The following is a 13,257-nucleotide window of genomic DNA, read 5'->3' on the forward strand; positions in this document are numbered from 1 at the left end:
GTTCATGTTTGCAATTTTTTGATTGCTTTGTTCGTCTGTTTGGTCCGGAAGGTATGCCCGAGCACTTGCGCGGTGGTGGCGGTGCCGGCTGATCAGAGAGTTTGCGTCCTCCGAGCGCCCCCCTTCATCTCTCCGGCACGGAGTACTGATAATGCCACCTGATGGTACGGTGTCCATGGAGGGAAGAGTGCTTGCAGTCAGTAAGCAGGTAGGACATGAAAATCTGACATACGTGTCCAGAATGGACAGAGCTGTAGTTGCCTTCTTGAAGTCGGAAGTATTATGTCCCACCTGTCCGCACCCTCAACGTGGATCACTGTTTCCAGTGTGCTGCCGTCCATTCCAAACAGTCTGTTGGAAAGTGAATTCAAATGGTTTGGAAAGTTCACCAGTGGCTTTAACACTGTGAGCCTGGGGTTTGGGGTGCAAGGATCCTAGGCTGAGGCATGCTCAGTCCTTGAGGAAGCACATGCTTCAAACTCCTGTTCTCATTACGGAGCAGGTCGCAGCTGGAAATGAGGCTGCTTCCTCTATGGTGACAGTCAGGACAGATGAGCTCCCAAGCTTTATGGGTGATATACATGACGGAACTACTATGAGTACAGGTGCGACAGGAAGCCAGTTAGGTGAGGGCGAAGGCATAGAATGTGGTTCAGAGTCAGACCCTGGACCCTGTTTCATATAGTGGAACTGATAACGTACAGACTGATCTTTACTCCTGAGAGGACACTCATGTCTTCTTAGGTAATATCTTCTATAAGAAAGTTGACGTCTCTGACTACTTTAGTGACACTGATAAGTTTATTGAAGCAGTCAGCGCCATGAACAAACAGCAAGATCTGTCTCCTTTGGATGATAGGAAATGGTACCACCTACAGAAACAGGTCACGCTTCTGCCGGTGGTAAACGGCAGATCTGCACAGAAAAGGAAGTAAAAGGGGCACTGAGAAAATTGGTGACCTCCCTCCCTACCTGAAGTGCTTTGTGTCAGATCACTCCCAGTACGTGTTATGGAATAAGTACGTCGACTACAGGTTCCCCTTGCTGACCATCCTGCCACAGGTTGGGGATCGAGAGGAGACAGACAGCCTGCTGCTGACCTTTAGATCCCCAGGCTTGAAAGAGTATTTGACTTCAGGCAATTTCTGTGGACCGAACGCCTTTCTGAAGAGGAGCTGGCGAGCTCCGGTACAAGCCACCACTGGAAAAGCGGGTAGGTGACCTCCAGTGGAGGATTGCGCACGGCGCCATAGCCACGGGTACGTGCGGGGCACAATTTGGCCCTGGGGTGACCGGAGACTGTTTTATTCACCCATTGCCTCATTTGTTTATTTTAATGCTCAGGTTGCTGCCACTATTCAGTTTCTTGAAGGGTTTATTTCTTGGTTTGAGAGTTACCTATATCTTCCATTTTATTTGACTTTGGTCCAAAATATTCAAATTTGCCATTTGGTTGAAGCAGAAAAAGAAGTCCTGTGATCAAGGAAACAAGAGTCCAGTGAAAAATCCACTTTAAAAATCCACTTTAAGGCGATTCTGAATCCATGCTTAAAGCATGGATTCAGAATCGCCTTAAAGTGGATTTTGATTTCTTCTGTGTAACCGGCAACTTGGGGGACTGTATTTCTAATTCCGCGATAGGAGGCGTTTCTGTTCTGTAAACAACCATGGTGAGTTAATGTTCTCATTCTGAGTTGGTCCCCTGCCACTGAGTCACACTGAGTATCTTTAATTGTTGTTGTTGAATGTATACCTGTTAGATCGAAGCGTTTAAATAAGGGAATTTTCAAACTAAAACCCTTCTTCTTACATTTTTTTTTTAAGATGGTGCTGGAAGACGGCAGCCTGTCGCAGCAGTTCCTACTATATTTTACTCCCTTTATTTTCTTGAGTTATTTATTTACCTGTCCACTCTTCTTTCGCGGATGGGACTATATACCGTTTCTCCGGTGCACTGTGTTGTTTGCCACTGTGTTCCCCCTGCCAATATTGAGGAAAATGATAAAGTACATCAGGGAGGAACTTCCCCAAATGAGAAAAGGAGCCGGAACCCCGACAGTGCGCATCCCAAAGGAGCCATGGTGGAGTAGCCGAAGGGGGAGGGAAAGCCGGCGCGAAGATGACGGAGCGGACCGAGAGAGCCCTTCCTGCCCTTAGAAATCATGAGGAACATGAGGTTGGTCGCCAACAAATCTGACAAACTGGTAGCCCTCGTTGACAGCCAGCATGTCGACAGGGAATGTAGCATGCTGTGCTTAACAGAGACCTGGCTACAGGTGAACATACTGGACAGTGCCTTTGACCTGCCCGGCTTCAGAGACGCCAGTCCGTGGACTTCCGGAAGTATCCTAGGAGACAGGTACCAATCACCATCCAGGGTGAAGAGGTTGAAATAGTGGACTTCCACAAGTACCTTGGGGTCCACATTAACAATAAATCGGACTGGTCACACAACACTTGATGCCCTCTACAGGAAGGCTCAGAGCAGGATGTCCTTTTTGAGGAAACTGAGGTCGTTTGGCATCTTTAGCGGGCTCCTCAACACCTTCTTCCAGTCTAGGGTAGCTTGCGCACTCTTCTTCAGTATATTTTACCGTACTGCAAAATACACTGATAAAGAAAATATGTCACTATGAAATTATCTTTATTGATTGTTTGGACCGTAATACTGCTGAACGATACCAATTGTCGGATATATAGAATTTCTATCATTCAACCGGGCTGTCTGGAGGTGTTTCGATGTTGTAAAGCTCAGCGTCACACTGTCGTAACTTCCCCTTAGTATTCATTTAAGTTCAATAGAGTTTCAGTTGAAATTATATGGCAATATATACGTGCTTGCTAAATTTATCGTTTGTGTTTTTTCAATGCAGGTAGACAGAGACTGTTATTGAGCTACTTGCTGCTCCCCCACTATTTGGTCGGGTCTGGGTCAGCACCTCATCGTGTGGTACAATACTTCAGTTGATAATTAAACCCTTTGAGGGATGTGCCCCAGCTCCCCTCTCTGATATGCATGTTTTGTGCACAGATACACAGAGGCCTGCTGTCTGCGAATGTAAAAGAGTCCAAGCCATCACGATTGGCCGACAGCCTGGTTTCATTTCATGACTTTCCATAACATTTTTCCACCATTCCAGGTGATTGTGGCTTGCAGTCGTAGATCTCTGGTTCTAGTTTTTACGGTGATTCAAAAGACAAAAATAGTGTTCTTTGACGCTTGATCTGAACTTACAATACATCAAACAGTTATAAGGCTACTTCAGGAGTTTAAACTAAATCCAATTTGGAGAGGTGAGGTGAAGGTTCATTCATGATCATTTCAGCGCCTTCTTATAAAATGACTTTCTTTGGTATTAATTTGCATCTGTTATTCCTCAGAGAACAAATCTGTTCCCAAACACCCATCCACCCACTATCACTACCCTTGTGGAGGAGAGGGATTCTTTGTTGTTCTTATGGAACCCAGGAGACGGGCACACAACAAAGAAAATCAAACCATTACCTCCTCAGTGCGTCACGAATCATTATTCGCGGATCATATTTTAACAACATTAAGATGAAACTTTTCCTTTTTCAAAATATGCAATTTCGCCAAAAACAAATGCGAACCATTCTGTTCATCACAGTAGTTTGTTATTGAAATTGAAGCTAGATAGCTTGAAATTCATTGACCATGTGCATATCATGAATTTGCATAAATTTAACTAACAAGGTACAGGCTTTGACCTGATATGTACAAAAAAATATAAAAATCTACCTACCACACAATAACGAATGATCAGTTATTCTTTCAAAGGGTTAGTGGAATCATGCCATATGGTAAGAGTAAAGGGGGATGATTTTGGCATGTTGGTGATGGATGTGAAAATTGCTCACATAATAATGAGACATACTGGGCAAATTAATAGTTTCCATCACATCCCCTTCACACATTTCCATCAATTTTTCGTTACTTATTTTTGTTACCCGTCACAAATGGAATAAAGCATAGAAAAAAAAAAAAAACAACAAGGTGAAAATTGTTTAATTTTCTGTTTGGTGCTTGAGAAGTCTTTTAACTAAAAATGGACTGTCAAGTCAAAGTGATAATAATAAGTTGAGGCAGACAGTAAGGTGCATGGCCTCTCACCCCGCGGGTGGGGGGGCATGGTTAAAGCCGGGTATACAGTATATTCACCCCTGGAAGTTCACTGGTTAGTTGTTTGTTGGTGCTCGTTGATTAAAGCTGAACTCATCCACGACTGACACTCCGTCACCATTTCCTCTCTGAGCACCACATTGGTGACTCTGACCTGGTACAGGGATATCTGAGAAGGGTCCGCAACTGTCTTGACTCCGAGAACCCGACCAACTCATACAAGTACCTGCGTGACGTCACAGTCAAGCATCGATATGTGCCCCTCCGGTACTACAATGGGGCCATGGGCTGCTTTGCTCAGGCCAAGCAGTTTGGCCAGACACAGGGTCGTGGGCCCAAGAAGAGCGTTCCTGCTTTACAAGGAGAAAGAGCAGATCATCGCCAAGCCCGAAGAAGAGTGCAACTCTGACTTGGCCAAGTCGCCCCCTCAGCCACTCCCTCAGCCAGCCCTGCCCACCGTGACCGTCCTGCTGGCGAAGTCCTTGCATAGCAACCAGGCTGCCTGGTTACAGCAAGTGATTTTGGGAAGTAGGAAGTGATTTTCTACCTAGTGAGCCATAGAGCTGTTGTGCGACCCACCCAAAGCATGCCGAGTTCAAAAATCTCCACAGAGTGGGCGGACAAGCTGCTTTCCCTGCCCGAGTTGGGCGACAGGTTGGATGTGGACCTTATGGATAGTATGCTAGCACTGTTGGGATCCGACAAAGGCGGGTTCCTATTCCTACAAGTTTTTCTGTGCCAACTTCTGCCCCCAGTGCACACGATCTTGGCAAACTCCTGGCGTCTGGCCATCTCTGAACACCGGGGTCTGGCAGAGGAAGCTGCCCGTGTCCTGCTGATAACCAAGCAGGTCACCATTGGGTCTTCTATAGCAAACTTTGGTTTGTGTTCGGTGTCTGTTTCATCGCGGCCCCTATCATTGGCGCAGACCTTCTGTGCACCAATGGTCTGCTCGTGGACGACGCGAACCGTCAGTCAATCAACGCTACGTCAATAACAGAGGGGGTTTGGCCGCGAACGCGTGCTAACTTCTTAGCGTCGGGGAATTTGTACCAGTGTTTGCTGGTGGATTTTCATTCACGAACAAAGCCCCCATTTTCCAACAAGGCTACAAGGCATGTTGTGGAACATTTCATTCCCACACTGGGACTGCCCGTTTTTGTGCAGGTACGGTGCCTAGACGCCGCCAAGTTGGCAACTGCTAAGGAAGAGTTTGCCACTATGGATCGTCTGAGGATAGAGCGACAGTCCAACCTTTGTTCCACCATATTTTCCAAGGTGTGCATGGAGGATGTGCCCAAGGGCACCCCATTTGGACTTTTGGAGTTCCTGCGCATGCTGTTTGGTTTAAACGCTGGGACCTTCCAGAGACTCATTGTGGACGATATACTGGTGGCCAGCCCATTGGCTGAAGAGCACCTGAAGCACCTGACAGGTTTTCTGCCGTCTGGGTGAACACGGCCTTAGAGTGAACCCAGCCAAGTGTCAGTTTGGGCTGACGGTGATTGACTTCCTGGGTCATCCCATTGCACCACATGGTGCAACTCTGTTGCTTCTGAAGGTGCAGGCGGTCACTGAATTTCCCATTGCAGGAGTTCTTCATGAATTTCTATAACCATTTCCTCCCTCACGCTGTTCACCTCCTTCAGCCGCTTCACGGGGCTTTGCGGTTCAAGTAGGGGAACGACACAGTCGACTGTGCTGCAGAGCAGGTTCCGGCTGTTGTAAATTTGGAACTTTATGCAATTGATTGAACAGCTTTATTTCACATTATTTAGAAAAACTACAATAGCAAGGAATACTGCTGTTGAGGGGTATTGAGAAATACAGCAAGTTTTATAAAAGTTACTTTCCTATGTTGTTAAAAAGCAATTCATCTCAATATATGTATCCCCAAATAATTAATCATTCTTTTACTTTCCGGTTTGTTCAAACCTTTAGTGAACAGGTAAGGCCTCAGAGGAGTCTTGTTCAGTTATCCAGAATGAGAAAAAGCGATCTTGGTATTCCTCGGTAATAAATGCAAAAATAGAACGTGTCAGTTAGAAAAAAATCCCTGTTACCCTCTCATTCTGAAAATTTACAACTATTGATTCAAAACAATGAAATACATTTTTCAATCAAATCTTTTAGTGATTTCCAGTAAATGGCAGACGTCATGACATATCAGCATAGCCTTTATTCATGACATCTGCCATTTAACACTTTAATGAACTCCAATTAGTATCTAATCCCTGCTAAAACTATAATTGAAACAGATCATTTAGTGTCCTCAAACTGAAATGATAACAAATCTGAGATGCGAGAGGCAGCACTCTAGGGGAAACAAACATTATCAAACAAACAGCTCGGTGGATATTTCAATTGAAATTCAAACATACCAGGATTTAATGATATTAAATCCCCCTTCTATTGTTTTTATGAAAAAATCTGCAAACCTAAATTTCACCACATGAAAAGAGATTTTCTATCTGAGGTGTCGGAATTCAATTGTTGTTTCAAAGGCTGATTTCATTTTCATTTTTTTATTATTTGATTAGTTAATTAATCTCATTTGGAATCATACACTTCAGAAAATAAAATTCATTTTATTTTGGAACTGCGCAGTCTGGTTTTGCTGAAGAAAATAAATCCCTTGCTGCGCGAACCCATTCATCACCTCACACAACTTAATCCTTTAAAAATTTTTTTCCCTCATTTGCTCACCATCCACATAGAGTGGACCAAAAAGAAAGAAAAAAAAACAACAAGCAAAGTGCGAGCTGCAATTCAACCACATGCCCCACTAACCTTGATAACCTGTTCATCTGTGGACTTGCACTCCACTGACTCTGTTACATCAGAGATGGCCCCGTCTGTTCCCACGGTGACCACCTTCACTGGCACAGCAACCGTACGTCCTGTTAGAACAGCCGTGTTGAGGATTTCTGTGTCCTGCGAACAAAATGCACAGGAAATAAAAATAAAACACTTGTAAAATGACTGTCCGGAACTATTAGCGCTTGAGAAAACAGAAAAATGGCATTCTTCACACGCATTGAGTCTTACGCCGAGTGGGGTCTGCAGGTGTAGTTCTGTCTGTATTGTTCTAAATTTGCAATAAGAAGGAATAAAACAAAAAAGATATAAATATGAATATTAGTAGAAATGGAACCGGAACGGCACAGGTTACAAAAAAGGCAGACTTGACTGCAAAGACTTTGAGAAATATTTCAAAGTAGATCTCCTACAACCCTGGCTCTGTTTCACAAATACAAATGTTGGATTTACAGCCTAAAGTGCAAAATGCTTTAAAACTTGCAAGTTTTTTTATATCATATTTCATATATATATATATATATATGTCATATGTCATGTCTTTAATGGCAGCTGCACAGAATTTTTTTTTTTTCTTAGGTCATCATAATAATGTTTAAAGGGATAGGAAGTTCAAATGAAAATATGTAGCTACTTTGCCAAAACAGAATATTGATTCAATTTTTTTAGATAATGAAACAGAAATCCCGAAAATAAATCTGAAGAAAAAACTTTAAAATTTAAAAATATATATATTTTTTACAATATTTACTAAAGAGTTCTTGACTCCACCATGCTATCTGTAACCTTTTTTTAAATTCATTAAATCCACCAAAGGATGACTTGATTTGAACCTGATGTGGGTGTGTGACTTTCTAGCGCTTCAACATGCCTCTGGGTGGCAGGGGGCTGTCAATGAAGGTTATTCGCAATTAAGGATGAGCTGAGTCGTCATTCAGGTCCCGTCCTGACTTGTCCTCAGTCCCGCTGTCTCATCCCAACACGATCATCTTAGAGTCAAAAAAAAAGCCAAAATGGCAGAGCTCCCCATATGTCAAAGTCAAGGGCCACCGCCCACCTCTGCCATTTTCAACACGGCTCATCCTGCTCATGCTGTCCCTGCTGCTGATTTCAGCAGACTTTGCAGAAAAGGAGCAGTCGCCAGACAACCAGAGGACGGTACAAATCTCACGTACACACCAGAGGACAATTCGGCATGTCCAATTGACCAACTTCATGTGGTCAAGGGGACGTCAATGTGCCCGGAGCGGAATCCGCATGAAGAGAACATGCAAACTCTTAAATATTTACCCAAGCTGCTCTGAGACCTTCATCCCAAGTGAGAGGGTTAACTGCTTGCACAGCACGCCAGCCCTAAACTAAAGACCCCGGAATGAATAATGCTTTTAACATTGCAGGCTCTCCTTCCCCTTTCACACAGCTTCAATTCAGCTGTTCTTTCTTTTTTTTTCTTTTTTTATTACGTATCCTGAGACTAAAAGGAGCAACCACGGGCAGATTACCTGCCAGATGAATTAAACCTCTGTATTTAGACTGAGCCACATTGAATGACTGTAACAACAATAACATCAACTCACTTTCATTCAAGAGATTATACAAGATACACCAGAGAGTGGAAATCCTTCAAGAGGAGCAGGAAGGAGATAATGAGATCAATTAAGACAATGGCTTGTAATCCTTTAGCTCTGCCTGTATTGGTTAGACAGGATTCACACTAACAGCAGGTCCCACTGATCCCATCTCTTTCTATAAAAGAATCATTAAGATGCCCAGATTGTTTAAAGACGGTGCTTTTTCGTCACATTTCCTGCTCTCTTCGCTCTTCTCGATTTAAGTAAAGCTAAATGAGTAATGCTACCACTACCACTATTACTTCTACAGGTGGTGCAGTGGTTAGAGCTCCGACCCAACAGCAGCTCTTGCTTGGTTTATAATCTTTACCTTTTATCCATTAACTTTTTTTTGCATTGATAACTCTAATTTTGGCTAATTTAAAAGATTAGCTGTGTATTGATGGAAGTCCTAAATCTAACGAAGAAAAAGATATAGTTTAACTTTTGGCTTTTCTCAAGCAGATCGCAGCAACATGTCTGCAAAGAAAAAAAAAATCAAGCAAGTGTCTCACAGCAGGATATTACATCTAACAACATAAAATCAATAAATAACTCTTGTTGGCCTCTTTGACTTGGTTTGACCATGTCGTTCTGGAGACAACAGACCAAGGGAAGATTAATTCCCTGTACACTACTATCCACGTATACAATGAACAAACCACCTAAACACTGTGGAGCTGGTCTGCCCATCGTATCAAACAGTCCAAGAAAAATCTTGGGGAAGGAAAGCTGATTGTGTAACGCCTATCCAATTTTGATGAAGTAACACAATGTGCTGTGTGAATCTCCAAGACATCGGGCCAATGCTGAGACAGAATGCTGGGTCAAGTGGTTGGAAATCAAGACTGCAGAATTAGGTTTTCAAGTCATTTTGAACAAAAGGAGGGAACTTGCACCAGTGGCCGAAACATTACCTAAATGATAACGAATGCTTTCTGAAGGCGTGCACTGTGCGTTGGCACATTGTCAATCATAAGGAGCTTGTAATCAAACTGTAGAGGATGACAAAGTGAAGTGCAAGTTGGACTGAGTGGCCTACATGTCATTGCCGAAATACACTTCTTAAACTCCCAATCACTGTGGCGTAGGTCAGCAAACTGGACCCCAGAGAAGTGTCTGATATGGATGCAGAAAGGCTTCCTGAGAGAGCAAGTTGAGCGTATTTCTAGTATACCTGGCAGTCAGGCAGGATAAAAAAACTAAGGATTTACTGCCTGAGAAAGGGATGGGAAAATTCCCCTCAAGGAGATCCAAATTATTACTCCTTAAAATAAAAGAAATTGAGAAACAGATGAGGTTATAGGATGGAGAAGCCCTATAGAAAGGAGAGCATACTATAAACCCTTGTTTTGCCAAGTAGGGTTATATTGTTGTGCAATGTACCCTCTCTTGACACAAATAAAAAGAAAAAAACATGTTATACCAGATGGGCCGTAAATGCTGGGGAAAAATATATAAAATGGAATATATAGAAGTGCAAGACATTGTTAAAAACCTCATATGAACCCAGATACAAAACATAAACATCCAATACATAAAATCATGTGTCTGTATAATGAAACATAGTAGGACAGCTAAAGTAGCACAATGTTTTCTAGCCTAGGAGATTTGGGGACTGTTATTGTAAACAGTTGCAAATGTTACATCAAGTCACCAAACCGCTGCATGATAGACCCTTGCAACACACACACACAAACACACACACGTACACAAAATATGGTGCATTAACCCATACATGGGAGTATGCGCAGACACTCAGTGAGATATACAAAATAAGAAAATAAGACAGCTCTCACACTTTGTCCCCAGCCAAAGACACAAGAGCCATGGCTTCCATCCCAAACTGCAGCTCATTTTATCCATTTCTATCTCTCTCTCAAAAAAAGAAAGCTTACAAGAGGCCGATGGATTTATTAAAAAAAGAAAAGAAAGAGAAATAATTGACAAAAAATAAAAGAAAGTGTTCCTTGCAACTGTAGTCCAAGCGTGGTGTGTGTGGGGGCTCATATGTTCCCGGATAAATGACGAGTAAGATGGCAGTCAACTCTGCCTAGATAATTATGCATTTCTTTTAGCTTGAGGACAGAACCATCTGTCTTGGAATGGAATTAGATAAAATCATTCGCTTAAAAAAAAAAAAAAAAAAAAAATAGAGAAAATTCCCAGGCAAAACCGGTTGGCCGTGGAAGATATATTTGGAATTTTAGAGGAGGATTTTAGTCATTCATTTATTTAGCTTTTGATACAGATAAACAGACTCAACACAGCACAACACTTATTTTGGAAATCTTGGACTAGACACAGCGGTCAGAAGGCATCAGAGGAATAAATCCATGTCTCAACTGTGATGAAGCAAAAAATATCAGCTGTCTTTCCTTTAGCCAGACAAAGAATTCCTTTTATTTTAAATCAAGGCAAACCAGCATTTAAATGATTTTGAAATGGTATTTTTCTGGCTTGAGACATTCTTTGTCTGCTGTTTTATACCATAAAATACAAGTGCTAAAGTACAAGTGCTTATGTAAGACCATCTTGAGCTTCGTGTTACACTTAATAATTGTCTTTTAATGAATGCATTCGATGCTGCGTACTTGAGTACCGGTCAATGTCAATACAAGTGTACCTACATGATCTAAATAATTTTACCACATTATTCATCCTATAGAAAGGGTTTTGAAAAGCTGCCATATTCAGCTTTAATGAGTCATTTGAAAACAATTAAACAGCATTAAGTGTATTTCCTCTGAAGGGGAATCATTAGCCACGTGTGCCGCCACAAACTGTCAAATCCTCTGACTAGATCTAAAAACTTAACCAGCAGAAGTACAGTGAACCAGGATTTAAATCAAGTCATTATTTATTTCTTTTTATTGATGGTTTAAACTTGCTGAGCCATGGCTTGGGCCGCCACGGAACTAAGAACATCTTATTTATTTATGCTTTCCTGTCTTTTCTTCTTTGTTCAGTTCATTTCCCATATGATTCATCTTAATATCTATCACGCGGGAGGGTTCCAATCCTTTGACCCATGTGATCATTCATCAACGGAAAACCGTCATCCTTTGCCGTATGGGACTGTGTATTTTGATTTATTTTAATGGTATCTAAATGAACTAAATGAAATGCCAAAGGTTCTCCATTTATTTTATCAAGGCAATATTTTTCTGTACTCAAGTCTTGAATGCACACCAGTAGAATAGGACTGGTGTGAGTCACTTGCATTACGGTGCAGATGCAAGATAGGCTGCAGCTTATGACTGAGTGATGTCATGATAGGGTCAGCTGATGATGTTTATTCTAATCGAGCGAATATCTTATAGAAAAAAAAAAAAAAAAAAAAATCACAATCTGCAGCTTTCATTTGCAAAAAAAAAAAGGAACAAATGCAAATGGTTGCCATGCAGCCTCTGTCTTAAGAATAAGAAAGTTAATGTTAGATTCAGTTATACATAGAGCGCAACATCAGTGAAATTCAACCATTGTATTTAACCCACAGTAGATAAAGCATGAGCACCAGGCAGCTGCATGGCCAGCGCCAGGGTCATTTTATGCTCAGGGGAAAACAACCCGACAAAAAAACCTACCGATAATAGCAGCGGTGTTGATACTACCGTACGTTTCAACTGTAATTTAACACCGATTTCAAGTCTTTCAGTCTGAACTCTATGTGCCAACGTGCCACCTTACAAGGATATTCTGATATCTTAATAGAGCAACTGAATTACTGTGCTCCTGCATGAAGTGTTTACACAGCGACACATACTAAGCCTAATACATCATGTGTCACCGCAGCAGAATGCAGTGCCCCGTTAATGCTTGTCGGGCTCGCGGAGTGATCGGCCTGCAGATGGGGCGAGGCATTAAACCGTAGAGAGCTGCCGCTAAAGTGTTAACTAACCAACTAAGGTCAACGGTAAACTCTCAGGTCTTGTGCCGCTGCCCTTGTGTGTAGGATTTATGTTACCGAAGAATCACTCCTGGCTTCTTAGTTCGCGTCACTTGTCTGTTTCCTCCAGCATCTATCCGCTCTCCTCTTACCAGGAATCCAAGCACCTCGTAGCCTTGAGCAGATAAAATGTCAGCACGGGCCGAAGCATCAACGCTGACAACATTTTAAAACCTTCTCAGAAATGATGTCACATCGCCGAGCTGAGGGGTGGAGGTTATAGAATGTACAGTAATCTGTTTATGGTTATGGCTGGAGTAAATCAAGTTCTTCCCGGTCCCAGAGGAGCTGTGAGAGCTGGTGAAAGTTGCTCATGACAAATGCCCAGGGATGTGATAGAGTCGAGGAAAAAAAGTAATTAAATAACTTTTTTTTTTTTTTGGAACGAGGAAATTTAAGTGCCTATGTTTGCAATTAAACTGTAGCATTTAAATTCAAGGGAAACGCCCGTGAAGTTAAATTAAAAATTCAGCTTTGAGAGGTGCGTGCACATGATTACGGACATTTTGTCAACAAGGTGATTTATGATATATTTAGCTTTTTTTTCTGTTTGTATGTATGCATGCATGCATGTATGTATGTATTTGTATGTATGTATATACATGCCTACAGCTATACCCTGATCTAGATATGTGTGTATGCGTGTATCTATCTATCTATTTATCTATGGCTAGATCTAGAAGTGTGTGTGCACGTGTATTTGTGTGTCTCTTTGTATGAGAAAGAGGGTCTGGCGCAAT

At 42.1% G+C, this 13,257-nt stretch overlaps 1 protein-coding gene across 1 annotated transcript in view; it reads right to left on the reverse strand.

Moving 5' to 3' along the window:
• Positions 1-13,257, reverse strand: part of LOC147231220 (transmembrane protein 132C) — a 183,140-nt gene that overhangs the window by 19,189 nt on the left and 150,694 nt on the right. The window contains exon 6 of the mRNA XM_086152489.1: positions 6,932-7,075. Coding sequence (XP_086008615.1) covers positions 6,932-7,075 — 144 coding nt within the window. The remainder of the gene's footprint in view (positions 1-6,931; positions 7,076-13,257) is intronic.

Source organism: Fistularia commersonii, chromosome 9 (genome assembly GCF_037954325.1).
Source record: "Fistularia commersonii isolate RoL2024-O1a breed Wild chromosome 9, RoL_Fcom_v1.0, whole genome shotgun sequence".
Classification (NCBI taxonomy): Eukaryota; Metazoa; Chordata; class Actinopteri; order Syngnathiformes; family Fistulariidae; genus Fistularia; species Fistularia commersonii.